We start from the raw sequence: 14974 nt of genomic DNA, 5'->3' as shown, positions 1-14974 counted from the left end.
GCATTGGCAGGTGGATTCCCAGCCATTGCACCACCAGGGAAGCCCTCCAGCATTTATTGTTTGTAGATTTTTTGATGATGGCCATTCTGACCGGTGTAAGGTGATAGATACCTCACTGTAGTTTTGATTTGCATTTGTCTGATAATTAGCCATGTTGAGCATCTTTTCATATGCCTATTGGCCATCTGTATGTCTTCTTTGGAGAAATGTCTATTTAGGTCTTCTGCCCATTTTTTGATTGGGTTGTTTGATTTTTTGTTGTCGAGTTGTATGAGCTGTCTGTATATTTTGGAAATTAAGCCCTTGTCAGTCTCATCGTTTGCAAATATTTTCTCGCATTCCATAGGTTGTCTTTTCATTTTGTCGATGGTTTCCTTTGCTGTGCAAGAGCTTGTAAGTTTCATTAGGTCCTATTTGGTTTTTTTGTTTGGTTTGGTTTATATTTCCATTACCTTGGGAGACTGACCTAAGAAAACATTGGTACAATTCATGTCAGAGAATGTTTTGCCTATGATCTCTTCTAGGATTTTTATGGTGTCATGTCTTACATTTAAGTCTTTAAGCCATTTTGAGTTTATTTTTGTGTATGGTGAGAGGGTGTGTTCTAACTTCATTGATTTACATGCAGCTGTCCAACTTTCCCAACACCAGTTGCTGAAGAGGCTGTCTTTTTCCCATTGTATATTCTTACCTCCTTTGTTGAAGATTAATTGATTGTAGGTGTGTAGGTTTATTTCTGGACCCTCTGTTCCATTGATCCATATGTCTGTTTTTGTGCCAGTACCACACTGTTTTGATTACTATAGCTAGCTTTGTAGTATTGTCTGAAGTCTGGAAGGGTTATGCCTCCAGCTTTGTTCTTTTTCCTCAGGGTTGCTTTCACAATTCTGGGTCTTTTATGGTTCCATATGAATTTTAAGATTATTTGTTCTAGGGACTTCGCTGGTGGTCCAGTGGTAAAGCGTCTGCCTTACAATGCAGGGGACACGGGTTTGATCCCTGGTCAGGGAACTGAGATGCCACATGCTGCGGGGCAACTAAGCCCATGTGCCACAACTACTGAGCTCACACGCCTCAACTAGAGAGCCTGCATGCTGCAAACTACAGAGCCCACACGCCCTGGAACTCACGTGCCACAACTAGAGAAGAGAAAACCCACATGCCACAACTAGATAGAAGCTCACATGCTGCAACGAAGAGTCCATGTGCTGCAATGAAGATCCCACGTGCCGCAACCAAGACCCAACGCAAGCCAAAAATAAATTAAATAAATAAATAAATAAATAAATCTTTTAAAAAATGTTTTAAAAAAAGATTAGTTCTGTGGAAAATGTCATGGGTAATTTGATAGGGATTGCATTAAATCTGTCGATTGCTTTGGGTAGTATGGCCATTTTAACGTATTAAGTCTTCCAATCCAAGAGCATGGGATATCTTTCCATTTCTTTGAATCATCTTCAGTTTCCTTTATTAATGTTTGATAGTTCTCAGTGTATAAGTCTTTCACCTCCTTGGTCAGGTTTATTCCTAAGTATTTTATTTTGGGGGGTGCGATTTTAAAAGGTTTTTTTTTTTTTTTACATTCCTTTTCTGATATTTCATTGTTGGTGTAAAGAAATGCAACTGATTTCTGTATGTTAATCTTGTATCCTGCTACCTTGCTGAATTCGTGTATCAGTTCTAGTAGTTTTTGTGTGGAGTATTTAGGGTTTTCTACGTATGGTATCATATCATCTGCATATAATGACAATTTTACCTTTTCTCTTGCAATTTGAATACCTTTTATTTCTTTTTCTTGTCTGATTTCTGTGGCTAGGACTTCCAGTACTGTGTTGAATAGAAGAGGTGAGAGTGAGCATCCTTGTCTTGTCCCAGAATTTAGCAGGAAGGCTTTCAGCTTTTCACCGCAGAATATTATATTGGCTGTGGGTTTGTCATAAATTTATTATCTTGAGATATGTTCCCTCTATACGTAGGGGCTGTGTTCTTGAGTCCTAGGATCATGTTTTGCTTATACCGCTGCCCTACAGTTCCATTTATTGAGCATTCCTAACCTTTTCTGAGCTAACTTAAGTACCCAGATATGCATTTAAAGAAATACTTAGCCAGGATTTATAGAACACTGTACAGTCAGCTTTAACAGTTAAGAAATAGGGGCTTCCCTGGTGGCGCAGTGGTTAAGAATCTGCCTGCCAATGCAGGGGACACGGGTTCAAGCCCTGGTCTGGGAAGATCCCACATGCCGCGGAGCGACTAAGCCTGTGAGCCACAACTACTGAGCCTGCGCGTCTGGAGCCTGTGCTCCGCAACGAGAGAGGCCGCGACGGTGAGAGGCCCGCGCACCGCGATGAAGAGTGGCCCCCGCTCGCTGCAACTGGAGAAAGCCCTCGCACAGAAATGAAGACCCAACACAGCCAAAAATAAATATATATATATAAATTTAAAAAAAAAGAAATACGAAAATCTTGAAGGAGAGGGAATGGAACATTAAAATTGGAACTCAGAGACTGATAAAATTGCCCTCCTTGTTTTCTTGCTCATTGCACATTTGTGTCTACAGGTAGTTTGCTGCTGAGAGCTGGTGACCTTGGCCCCCTCCTTCCCTCCACCCCCCACCCAGGGGGTCAGGTACTTCTGTGCTCAGCCTCCTGGGGTGGATGTGGTGAGTCACTGTGGCCCTTCTCTGCAGCAGAAGAAAGCAGCACAGAGTGTCCTGTGCTACTCTCTGACTCCTCTGAAATCTGCTTGAAGATGATAATGAAAGCTGTTAATTGGAATGTTGTAAATAGCACAGTATAAATGCTTAGGGCCAGTGGTTGGGGAGGAGGTTGGAATTGAGAGTGGGGGATAAAGAACAAAAATGTAACAGAAGTAAACATAGGAAAGGAGCAGACATGTATAGAGGCTGAGTGCAGGTGCCTCTTTAGTGGAGGAGTTGTGTCCGGGTAGCTGAAAACGAGGCTGGGAAATAACGGAAAGATACCACCTCTTCTCTTCCCTGTCATGTTCTCTCCATGAAACTCCTGCCCTTGAACTCTCAGGGTGCTTATTGCTCTATGGCTTGCATATGGTGTTTGTCTTATTCTGTAGCCATGTCCATGTATGTCCCATGTCCTAGAAGATTGGAAGCCCATGAAGAGCAGGGACCACCTCATTTGTCTTGATATCCCCACAGCACTTGTCCCTGACACACAGTAGACTCTTAATAAGGTTAGTTGAACAAATCCAATTGAGGAGAACATGGGGAAGTAAGTAACTGCCAGACAGACATGACTGTGTTCAAATTAATGGTCTTGTTAAGAAGTGGTAGGGTTTGGGAGGGCTGGTGACTGGGTGCAGGGGATTAGAAGATGCTCACGGTTGGTGGGGAGCAGAGTGGGACAAAAGCCAAAAGGCAGAGGCCTGTAAGGCATATGAGGAAGCAGCCTAACCTGGAGAGAAGGGGTGGAGCTGGGCAAGGGCACCTAGAAAGATGAGGAAGGGCATGAAAATGCCTGTGCACCAAGATGGAGGCCTGGAGCTTGTGATCAGCCCCCAACAAGGCCCGAAAAAGAGCCTATACTAGCCAAGTCGCCTTTAGCTAAAAGCAACAGAAATCCAGGTTAAACCAGCTTAAACACAAGGAGGAATTTATTGGTTCCCATAAGTGAAAAGTCCAGGGGGATGGCTGGTCTCGTGTATAACCTAGATCCGGAATGCAAATGATGTCCTCAAGAATATATATGTATCCTTTGGCTCTTTCTCATTAGCTCCATTCTCAGTCACACCCTCAGATTAGATGACTGTGGGCTGCATCAGGCTTGTGTCCTACAAAAACAGCTGCAAGAGTCCAGGGACTGACGCATTGACTGCAGCCGGATTACTTTCCCACAGCTGAGCTAGTCTTCACTCAGGCAAGGCCACAGGAGAGGAAGAGGCAGAGACAACCCTGGAGGGGGAATGGGGAGGTGTTCCCAGAAGTGAGGGTTGTAAACTGGGCAAGCTAAATCGGCAGGAGAGCACTGCAGGGATACAGGCCCCTGGTTTAAGTCACCATTAGAAGCAGACGGGCCTCATACGTGGTGTATATATAAGTCACTCTTTTTCTTGTTTTTCAGCATCTCCATGATACAGTGAAGAGGAATCTCGATAGTGCCACATCCCCTCAGAATGGTGATCAACAGAATGGCTATGGAGACTTCTTTCCTGGGCATAAGAAGACCCGCCGGGAGGCCCCTCTGGGAGTTGCCGTCTCTTCCAATGGCCTGCCTCCAGCCTCCCCCCTTGGTCAGCCTGACAAGCCTGGCACAGAGGCCCTACAGGCCAGCGGGAAGCACTCACTGGGGCTGGACTCCATCAACAAGAAGTGTCTGGCAGACTCTAGCCTCCACTTGAATGGAGGCAGCAACCCCAGTGAGTCATTTCCCCTGAGCCTGAATAAAGAACTGAAGCAGGAGCCCGTGGATGACCTGCCTTGCATGATCGCAGGGGCCGGAGGCTCCATATCTCAGAGCAACCTCATGCCTGACCTCAACCTTAATGAGCAGGAGTGGAAGGAGCTCATCGAGGAGCTGAACAGGTCAGTGCCTGATGAAGACATGAAGGATCTATTTAATGAGGACTTTGAAGAGAAGAAGGATCCAGAGTCTTCTGGTTCTGCCACACAGACCCCCTTGGCACAGGACATTAATATTAAAACAGAATTCTCTCCAGCAGCCTTTGAACAAGAACAGTTAGGCTCTCCTCAAGTGAGGGCTGGGTCTGCAGGACAGACCTTTATGGGGCCTTCATCTGGCCCTGTGAGCACAGATTCACCCAGCCTAGGGGGCTCTCAGCCCCTGTTCCACACCTCTGGTCAGCCTGGGGTGGACAATCCCAGTCCCAACCTGATGTCGGCATCAGCCCAGGCCCAGAATGCACAAAGAGCCCTCTCCAGTGTGGTGTTGCCTAGCCAGGGCCCAGGCGGGAGCTCAGAGCTCTCCTCTGCCCACCAACTCCAGCAGATCGCTGCCAAGCAGAAGCGTGAGCAGATGCTCCAGAACCCACAGCAGGCTGCCCCAGCACCAGCTCCAGGCCAGATATCCACGTGGCAGCAGACAGGCCCCTCCCACAGTCCCTTAAATGTCCCTTATTCCATGGAAAAACCTGCCAGCCCTCCCGGTTACAAGCAAGACTTCACTAGCTCCAAACTGCTCATGATGCCCAGTGTGAACAAGAGCTCCCCTCGGCCCGGAGGCCCCTACCTCCAGCCCAGCCATGTGAACCTGCTGAGTCACCAGCCACCAAGTAACTTGAATCAGAATCCCGTGGCTAACCAAGGATCAGTGCTGGACTACGGCAACACCAAACCCCTTTCTCACTACAAAGCAGACTGTGGGCAAGGCGGCCCTGGGGCTGGCCAGAGCAAGCCGACCCTGATGGCTTATCTTCCCCAGCAGCTGTCTCATCTGAACAACGAGCAGAACTCCTTATTTCTAATGAAACCAAAGCCAGGAAATTTGCCCTTCCGATCACTGGTTCCACCTAGCCAGGTGAGCACAGGGCTTTACTCTGTTACTCTGCATCCACATCCATCCTAGTGTGGTTACCAGATCCCAGGTAGTTGCGGAACAAAGGGAGGGAGGGAGCTGGTACTTTCGTCCTTTGACTCCCTTGGGAGTGAAAATTGACCAAGCAAATGAGGATTGATTCTTAATAAACAAAAATAGGGTAAAATTCCCTAGTGTAACTTGGTTTTAACTGTATACCCGTTTGAGGAATCCCCTGCACTTGGTCTGGTGTCTCTTTCATGCCATACAACTTAAGTCATTTGTGGCAAGATTACATTTAATGTCCTTAGAGGCTCTGCTTTTTTATTTTTATACCACTTTTCAGACGTGTCTTCAAAATACCATAAGTTTTAGTAAGCTTATAACATTTAGGTGAGTGCTGCTTCCTAACAGGTTATTTAGTCAAGACATTCAAGCCTGGCAGAATCACATGGCTTTGTAGGGTGGAGAATGGTCAAGTACCATTCTATGATGATCATTATTTGCACTTCTACTCACATTCAAATATGTTCTAAAATGTCTCCCCACTGGAAGCCTTCTCATGGCTAGGGCTTGTATAGTAAACAAACACAGAGTGTTCCCGGACTTCCTCAAAGTTAGCACTTGCTTTTCTTACGCCACAGTGTGTCCTGGATTGTCTTCTATATCTATAGAAGACATATATATATAGATCCATTGATACTTTTTAACGCTTGTGTGACAATAGTTGTGTCACATGTAGTTGGGTGTATTGCATTGCCTCCTTTCTTTCACTGCTGTAAGCCTGCAGTCTATTTGTAGCACACTCTAAAATTTTAAAAATTAAAAATTAAAAAACTCAATGCTAGTAATACTATGAGGAAATTGACATGTTCAGATAGTAGTGAGGGTGTGTAAATGGGCACAATGCTTTTGGAAAGTAATTTGACATTTCATATCTTTCATAAGCCATAAAAATGTTCGTAAGCATTGACACATTATATACCCCTGCAAGAAATAATCCAAAAAAAAGAAGAAAGTTACATACAAGATATTCATTGCATGATTATTTCTAATAGCCAAAAACTGGAGGCAGTCTGAGCATCTGTCAGCAGAAGAATGCATGTGTAAACGTTCATACTTCTAATTATTTCAGCCACTAAACTGCTACACAGCCACTGAGAGCATCCTAAAGAAAGAGCTGCACAGTGATGTCTGCCATTTCAGTAGTACTTTGCACCTCACAAGGCACCCTTGTAGTCCATAAGCTTCTGGTGATTGGGGTGAGGAGATTACTTAAGAATCTGTCTGCTCTAAGATTAGAATCTTGTAAAAAGATTAAATATACAAATGAGGGACTTCCCTGGTGGTCCAGTTTGGTTAAGACTCCACGCTCCCAATGCAGGGGGCCCAGGTTCGATCTCTGGTCAGGGAACTAGATCCCACATGCCGCAACTAAGACCCGGTGCAGCCAAATACATACATACATACATACATACATACATACATACATACATACAAATAAATAAGGACTGGGGAAAAGCTCAAAAAGTTGAATTTGTTTAAATGATAATTGCTTTTTGCCTTTTTCCTGTATGAGTTAAAATTTCTCCTTTTCTTTTAAAGGTAAGTAATGATGTTGGGGTAATATTGTGGTAACCTTTGACATGACTCTCACTTTAGGTCCAGGTATTAATAGAGAATATCCATTAAAGTTCTCATTGGTACTCAGTATTTTTTGAGCATGAGTATCTGACAAAAGTCAAGCAGTCTCTTCCCAGGAAAATGCTGTACACAGGTGGACAAACCATGTAATTTCAGGAGGTTCAGGGACAGCCCTGCCACCAGGGGCCCAAGGTTTGCACACTCAGAACGTAGCATCTCCATCGACCAGAGCCCCTCAGAAGTTCCTCCTCTGGGGACCTATCCACACCCATGCATTCCAGTAAGGGAGCATTTATAAGCTACAGTAGCCACTGGAACTATGTATACAAATATACGAGCTTAAATGTAAAATCACACCTTTGCCACTGGTGAATCATAGGAAACAAACCTAACATGCAGCTAGTGACTGTTCATTGCCATGCCTGGATACTCAGGTGTTAGTGCTATTGGTCTGCAGCCCCACCCTAGAGGGTGGTTTCACTGGAGTCACCTGCAGGGAAGAAGAGGCTTCAAGAGAGAGCCTTGAGCCAGGCTTTCACTGGATGCAGCTCATCTTCTCTGATCAGGGCTTATAGTCTTCAGTGTGTCCCACCTGACTTGAGACCCCCTTTTCTGTGTTGACAGGACCAGAACCCTCCCAGCGTCCCTGTACCAACCCAGGCTGCCAGTGTGGGGACTCAGCCACCCGCCGTGTCCGTGGCCAGCACTCACAGTAGCACCTCCTTTCTCAGTAACCAGCAGCAGGCAGCTGTAATGAAGCAGCATCAGTTGCTTTTGGACCAACAGAAACAGAGGGAGCAGCAACAAAAGCATTTGCAACAACAGCAGTTTTTGCAAAGACAACAGCACCTTCTGGCAGAACAGGTAAAGAGAAAGGTGGAAGAAAACCCCACCATCCCTTCCCATGTTTGGCTGCCTCCCAAGTCACTGCAGTGGCTACAAGCTCCAGTGTGTATGTATGTGGATTTGTGATTGTTTGTATGCTCGGTATTAGAGTACTCCTGGAAACAGGAGTGTGGTGTTTCTCAGACAGTGGTAGCCTGTGTCAGAGCAGCTTTATGTCACTTAGTGGGGATCAATGAAGGCCGAATCTGTGGCTAAAACTGTATGTGTTAGGAACATTTTTCCATGTCCCTTGTCAGCAGCTACCAAAGCACTGAGCTCACTGGTCCACCAGTTTGCTATGGGATCCACCTTTTTTGTAAAGGTAGAGATTGCTATAAGAGAGAACATAAAGCAGGGAAATGAAGACATCCCTGAGGTCCTGGGGTTCAAGAATCAGGACTGACAAGCCCCCTCCCAGTCCTGCAGTTCACCCACTTGGTCACCAAATGTAGTGTTCAGGTACCAAGGTTACAGGAGTTCTCAGGATTTTAAATTACATCCTTAAGACATAAGAGAACTAGCTACCCAGAGGATAAAGTTGATTGAGGATGACTTTAAAACCCACATTACTGCCTCGTTTCTGCCATTTTTTAAATAACAGCTTTATTGGGATGTAATTCACATGACATACAATCCACCCATTTAAAGTGTATAATTCAAATAGTTTTTAGTTTATTCACAGAGTTATACAAACCATCACCACAGCCACTTTTAGAACATTACCTAAAAGAAACCCTGTACCCATTAAAAGTTGTTCCCCCATCTTCCCAAGCCTAGGGAACCACTAATCTACTTTTTATCTCTATAGATTTACCTATTCTGGACATTTCATATAAATGCATTCAAGATTCAACCATATTGTAGCATGTATCTGTACTTCACTCCTTTCTGTGGCTGAATAATATTCCATTATATGAATATGCTGCATTTTATTTATCTGTTCATCAGTTTATAGACGTTTGGGTTATTTCCCCTTTTTGTGGACATAGGTTTTCAGTCCTCTTGAGTATATACCCAGGGATGGAATTGTTGGGTCATATGGTAACTCTTTAGTTTTAACCTTTTGGGAAACTGCCAGACTGTTTTCCAAAGCAGCTGCACCATTTTGCGTTCCCACAGCAGTGTGTGAGGGGGCCAATTTCTCCACATCCTTGACACACTTATCTGTCTTTTTGATTCTAGCCATCCTAGTAGGTGTGAAGTGGTATCTATCTCATTGTGGCTTTGATTTGCATTTCCCTGGTCTGCCATTCTTTTTTCTTTTAACTGATATAGCACCTTTTTTTTTTTTTTTTAAATCATTGCCCCATCCTTCTGTCTCGTACTGCAATTTATTAAGAGTCCCCCAAATGAGATTACGAGCATTATCTCCATAGGAGTCCCTCTGAGTAACAAATTTGGACAGTTTACTTTTCTCTAATTGCTTTGTTTTTGTTTTATGTGGGTCTTGTTGTTTTCTGTTGTTATTGGCATTTTCTAGGAGAAGCAACAATTTCAGCGCCATCTGACCCGCCCGCCACCCCAGTACCAAGACCCAACACAGAGCACCTTCCCACAACAGGTTGGACAGTTCACAGGTGAGGAGTGTCTGAGGCAGTGGAGTGGGGCAGGGGAAGGCAGACACTGGACAGAGCAGGTAGTCTGTTCCACTCATGCTGAGTTCCAGCTGTCTGCCCAGCTTTATGCTATAGATGCCAAATGGATGTATATGCTCCTGTAACTCCATTCTGCATAAGGAACCTAGCGTTCTGGTTACCCTACAGGTCAGGAGAAGAAAGTCATAGAGGCAGACTACTTTGGCTAAGTGCTTTGGCTGGGTCCCTGGCTGTATAATCTTTTGAGGCAAAATCATCTGTAGTTGGAAGATAGCTTATCAATAGGAAGTGGCTTCTGTAATTCTTAAGAAAGTTCTTTGCTTCTACCGTTATGTGTCTGTTCAAAAAATGACCCTCTCCTATTTTCCAGATAAGGAGAGACTTAATGCACTTGTATGGCCTTTTGCTTCTTTTCTTTCTTCCTGTCTGCTCATATTGGTGTCACGGATGGCAGTATCAGCAGCAGACAGTTGACCAGAAAGGGGCAGGAAGCATTCTGAGGTCTCAGCTGTCATGTCTCAGATATGTGAGGGAACCTGACCGCCATTGCTCAGGCTGTTGCTCCAGAAATATAGAGAGATTTCAGTTGACAGATGCAGTAAAATCTAGGCCATACCTGCCTTCCTAGCTCTTGGAATATCTTCGAAACCTGTGCTTCTCTTGGTCAGTGATTCTCGCTATAAAGTGTCCCAGAGAAGTTGACCACAGCTGTGCATTCCAGAGGAGACTTAAGTGGGGTTTTATGCTTGTGCTAACAGGGACCAGGGGTTGAAGTCTGTGGGCATCTCAGAAGCCTGGGTCTTGGCCAGCTTTCCTGCCTTCATCCCATCTGATGTTGTTGTGGGCTATCAGTGGGAGAGAAGTGGACTGTTTCAACATTTCCCTTTTGTCTTCAGCTCAGTTTTTAGTTAGGTGCTGATGGAGAGAGGAAGAGGAGAAACAAAGTGTACTCAGTTATGGCCAACCTCTGAACAATCGCTCACCTACCCACAAAAAAACATCTCAGTCAGGGCTGTCACCATGCATCCACTGCTTAAGACAGAGTCCCAAATAGCAAGTTCCCTGAGGACAGGACCTCTCTGTCCCATTCCGTGCTGTCTCCCCAACACAGAACCCACCACAGAGCAGGTGCTCAGTAAATATCTTCTGATTTCAGTCCAGATTCCTTCCTGCCTTCACCACCCTGCAGTGCCACACTGTGTGGGCTCATCTAAGTGATCCTGACAGTCCCTGCCGAGCTAGGTCTAAACCAGAGTCACAGTCCAGCTCCCCTTTGGCTTTGCAACCCTGTCCCCTCCTGTGGTGGCTGCAGCTCTTCTGAATCTGGCCGGGACCATCTCTTCCTTTTATCTCTAGACACTCTCCCCACATTCTAGCCATAGAGTTTGCCCCTTCCTCTGTGCCTGTCTTAATCTCCTTTTTGCTCCAGACCGGCCTCCATTCCACCCTGTGGGAAACCTTTGCCCCCAGGGCTCTCTTTGAGGTTCCACTGATCATGAGGTATCTGGTGTTCTGATTTTGCCTTTCAGGCCTGTGGGATAGCAGCTGCAGCTTGGGTCTTGGAGGTATCTCCATAGTGGTGGTGAAGAAATGCTAGCTTAGTTGACAGAATTTTCTCTGTCTTCTAGGGTCCTCTTCTGCCATGCCTGGCATGAACAACTTGGGTCCATCTAACTCCAGCTGTCCTCGAGTGTTCCCTCAGGCCGGGAATCTGATGCCAATGGGCCCTGGACACACTTCGGTTTCCTCTCTCCCTTCAAGCTCAGGCCAGCAGGACCGGGGTGTGGCTCAGTTCACTGGCTCGCAAAGCATGCCACAGGGCAGCCTCTATGGCATGGCTTCTGGTATGACCCAGAGAGTTGCCCAGCCCCCGCCACAGGCCACCAATGGACATGCCCACATTCCACGGCAGACCGGTGTGGGCCCGAACACCTCGGTTTCAGCTGCCTATGGGCAGAACTCTCTGGGGAACTCGGGTCTCTCCCAACAGCACAATAAGGGGACCCTGAACTCTGGTTTAACTAAGCCACAGGTCCCAAGGGTATCGGCAACCATGGGAGGCCAGAATTCCACATGGCAACATCAGGGAATGCCGAACCTGAGTGGCCAAACCCCAGGGAACAACTCCGTAAGCCCCTTCACTGCAGCTTCCGGTTTCCACATGCAGCAGGCCCACCTGAAGATGTCCAGCCCGCAGTTCTCCCAGGCGATGCCCAGCAGGCCCATGGCCCCCATGAGCTCAGCAGCTGCAGCGGGGTCCTTGCTGCCCCCTGTGAGCACACAGCAGAGGACCAGTGCCCCTGCCCCAGCACCTCCCCAGGGAGCCCCACAGCAGGCCTTGCAGGGCCTGAGCCCAGCTGGGCCTGAGCTGGGGGCCTTCAGCCAGAGCCCCGCCCCAACAGTGAGCGGCCGGGCAGGGCTACACTGTGCCCAAGCCTACCCTGTGCGGACCGCAGGCCAAGAACTGCCCTTTGCCTACAGTGGGCAGCCGGGTAGCAGCGGGCTGGCCAGCATGGCCGGAGATGCCGACCTGATCGACTCCCTGCTGAAGAACAGGACTTCGGAGGAGTGGATGAATGATTTGGACGACCTTCTAGGACCTCAGTAACAGGAGGATTTGTGGTGTTTTCAGTGTTCATACAGCCTATATTTTTGTTCTCAAATTCAAGAAAGAGCAACTACTTTGGACCAAAAGCCCACAGCCCAGGGAGCTGGGCAGGTAGAGCTAGAGCCATGGGGCTGAGGCCTGGTCCTCCCAGGCTCTGTGGGACCCAGGGCTCCCAGCCAGCAGTTGTGGTATGTTGGGCTGGCCCCACCCCATCTGCTGGCATCGTTATGTGGTGTTGGGACAGCAGGACAGGGTTCTGCAGGTGGTTTTCTATCCAAATGACCAAAAAACCAACAGTGAAACCCCACGATGTCAGGCTTATAAAAATCTGTGCTATCGTGTTGACTTAATCCAAGATTTCTCCACTTGCCCCAGTTTTGGGACAAATTTTTGTTGAAACTTTATAGCAGAACTATTTGCAATTTGTAGCATAGAAAAGATTTTAAATTTTTTTTAAGGTTTTAAAACAGATTAGGGTAGGTGGTGGTTTAAATTGATAAGTGGCATTGGGAACTTAGGGTTTCCTTTTGATTAAGAGCCTTTTTTATTCCTGCTCTTTGTCAGCTTTCAGGGCAAAGGGAGGCTCACTGGAAAATCATTTCCGTAAGTGCAGGCTGTGACTGCATGTGCCAAAAAGGAACAGGATGCCATGAGACAGCAGAGTTAGTGACACAGATCTGGTCTTTCCAGCAGCTCCTCCTTCTCCCAGAATGCTGGTCTTCCAGGCTGGACGTGGGCTGAGGAATCCCTTCCTCCCATGTGTTGGTAGCAAGACCCCAGGCGGCCCCCAGGCCAAATGCTGAAATGAAATAATTGGGATTCCTGTGTCCTCTTTTGTTGTTTCTCCTTTTGCAGTTTCTCCGAAAACTCATATTTAATGTGTTAGGAAGGTGATCATTGTTGAGTTATGCACAGATGTCTTTCCTGCACCCTGTCTTCATTTCCCATAACCTTTCTTTCTGCCTCCCCTTCTTTCTCTCTCCAGCCCAAATGGAAAAACTCCTTAAGCCACTGATTTACTAGATTGGAGAGGAAAAGAAAGAGTCATTAGAATTCCCTAGGGAAGCCTAGCATAGTAAGGAGCTGGGTATCCCTTACCCAGAAAGCAAAGGTTTGTGGGAAGGAGAAAAATAGGTGTGCCCTGTTTGGCAGGGAGGACGCCGGCCGGGCCAGAGGAAGGAATTCCACTTTGTTTTACTACTTCTGCCACTCCCTTGTCAGATGACTTGCACTTTTTAAAGAGAATTGCTTTGTAACACTAATACATCCTTTCTAAAGATTCAAGTGGATTTCTCTTTTAAGGTCTATGACTTTTTAGGTCTTGACTAAGCTAAGAGTCCACAACAACCTGTGGGCTGTTTGTGGGAAATGAAGACAGCACTTCGATGTAACGAAAGCAATATGGTAAGCACAAGGTGAGACCCTTTTAAATGGGGTGTCAGAGAGAAAATAGTACACTGAAAAGAGTGGCGTATATGCAGAGTGGTCTCTGGCAAAACCGCAACCCCATTTTTATTTCCCTGGAGCCTCAAAATGGATAATTCAAGGAGTATCATATGTAAAGAATTGAGCCAAGGAAAATATTCACACAACCAGCTTGAGTGGCTTTGAGGGGACAAAGAGTTGTACACACATTGGTAATTATTTTGCACCAGCAGTGCCTTTCATGGGGGTACTTGGACCCTCAGATCTTCTTCTCTAATAGCCATTTGCCACCACGGGTGGTGTTTGGGCCATTTCCCCTTTAAACACCCTCCCTGCCTTCCCCAGTTACTGAATATAACTCTCAAAGAAGGGAATGAATCATAAAGCCAGTGAAGACTCCACCCTCTGAGTGAGTTCCCCGATCTGAAGGGGAAGAGGGTGACTTCAGCGGGTTTACTACCAAAAATAGCAGGCCGAAGGCTGGTGGTGGGTCCTTGTTCCTCTCCTGGTCTCCCTCTGGCTGCTGCTCACCTCTATCCCCGGGCGCTCGCGCCTCTGCCTCCCCCTTGTGGGGAGGGCTGCCCCTGCCTTAGTCCTGGGGCCACCTAGACGGACAGCAGGCTTCTCACTTGCTGCAGTGTCAGAGCAATAAAATGTGATGCTTGGAGTCCCCCCAGGGAGCTGCCTGTGGCTTTATTTATGAATCTGGTTTTTGGGTAGTCAGGGAAGGAGACAACTCCACTTCAGTGCAAATCCCCATCTTCCAGGAGCCATGACTCAAAAGAAAAGGGTGCTTGGACTTTTGTTATACACACTTGCTTTGTGTAAATAAATGTTTACAATTTTATATTAAAGATGGAATAAGCGTTAGAGCTTCTGACTGTATATTTTTTACTTTTATAGATTTTAAAACTATGATCCTTTATATATGTGTTTTGGGGGCTATAAGTTTTATGTCAAACAGTTGGTATTGTTAACTTTTTACTGTCATCAAAGTACATAAAAGTCCTATTCCCGTATTCTTCTACTTCCCTTAACTCTGGTATACACCAAAAAGAAATCTTTACTTTCCTGTTTTATCATTATAAAATAATAAAAGTATTTTGCTAGTATGGAAACTGCCCATGTATTTCACTTCACATGGCTGTGCCACAAGGTAGGAGGTGGACCAGTATACAGCTGCTTTGTTTGGTAGTTGATTTCCTTTTGTGATTTAGCTGCTTTCTTAATGCACATTGGTGGTGGGGGTGTTTGGTTTGTTTTTTGGTGATAGATAGGAAATTAGCACTGACATTGCCCAGGGCCACCGG

At 46.2% G+C, this 14974-nt stretch overlaps 1 protein-coding gene across 1 annotated transcript in view; it reads left to right on the top strand.

The window, feature by feature from the left end:
* Window positions 1–14692, top strand: part of MAML1 (mastermind like transcriptional coactivator 1) — a 47645-nt gene extending 32953 nt beyond the window's left edge. Inside the window, exons 2-5 of the mRNA XM_061190062.1 lie at window positions 4098–5510; window positions 7776–8015; window positions 9517–9613; window positions 11260–14692. Of these exons, the coding sequence (XP_061046045.1) occupies window positions 4098–5510; window positions 7776–8015; window positions 9517–9613; window positions 11260–12239 (2730 nt within the window). The 3' untranslated portion in view covers window positions 12240–14692. The remainder of the gene's footprint in view (window positions 1–4097; window positions 5511–7775; window positions 8016–9516; window positions 9614–11259) is intronic.
* Window positions 14693–14974: the final 282 nt, after the last annotated feature.

The sequence above is a fragment of the Eubalaena glacialis genome, chromosome 4 (assembly GCF_028564815.1).
Source record: "Eubalaena glacialis isolate mEubGla1 chromosome 4, mEubGla1.1.hap2.+ XY, whole genome shotgun sequence".
Taxonomy (NCBI): Eukaryota; Metazoa; Chordata; class Mammalia; order Artiodactyla; family Balaenidae; genus Eubalaena; species Eubalaena glacialis.
Note: the sequence above shows the minus strand (reverse complement) of the source record. Positions and strands in the feature narration are given on the sequence as shown.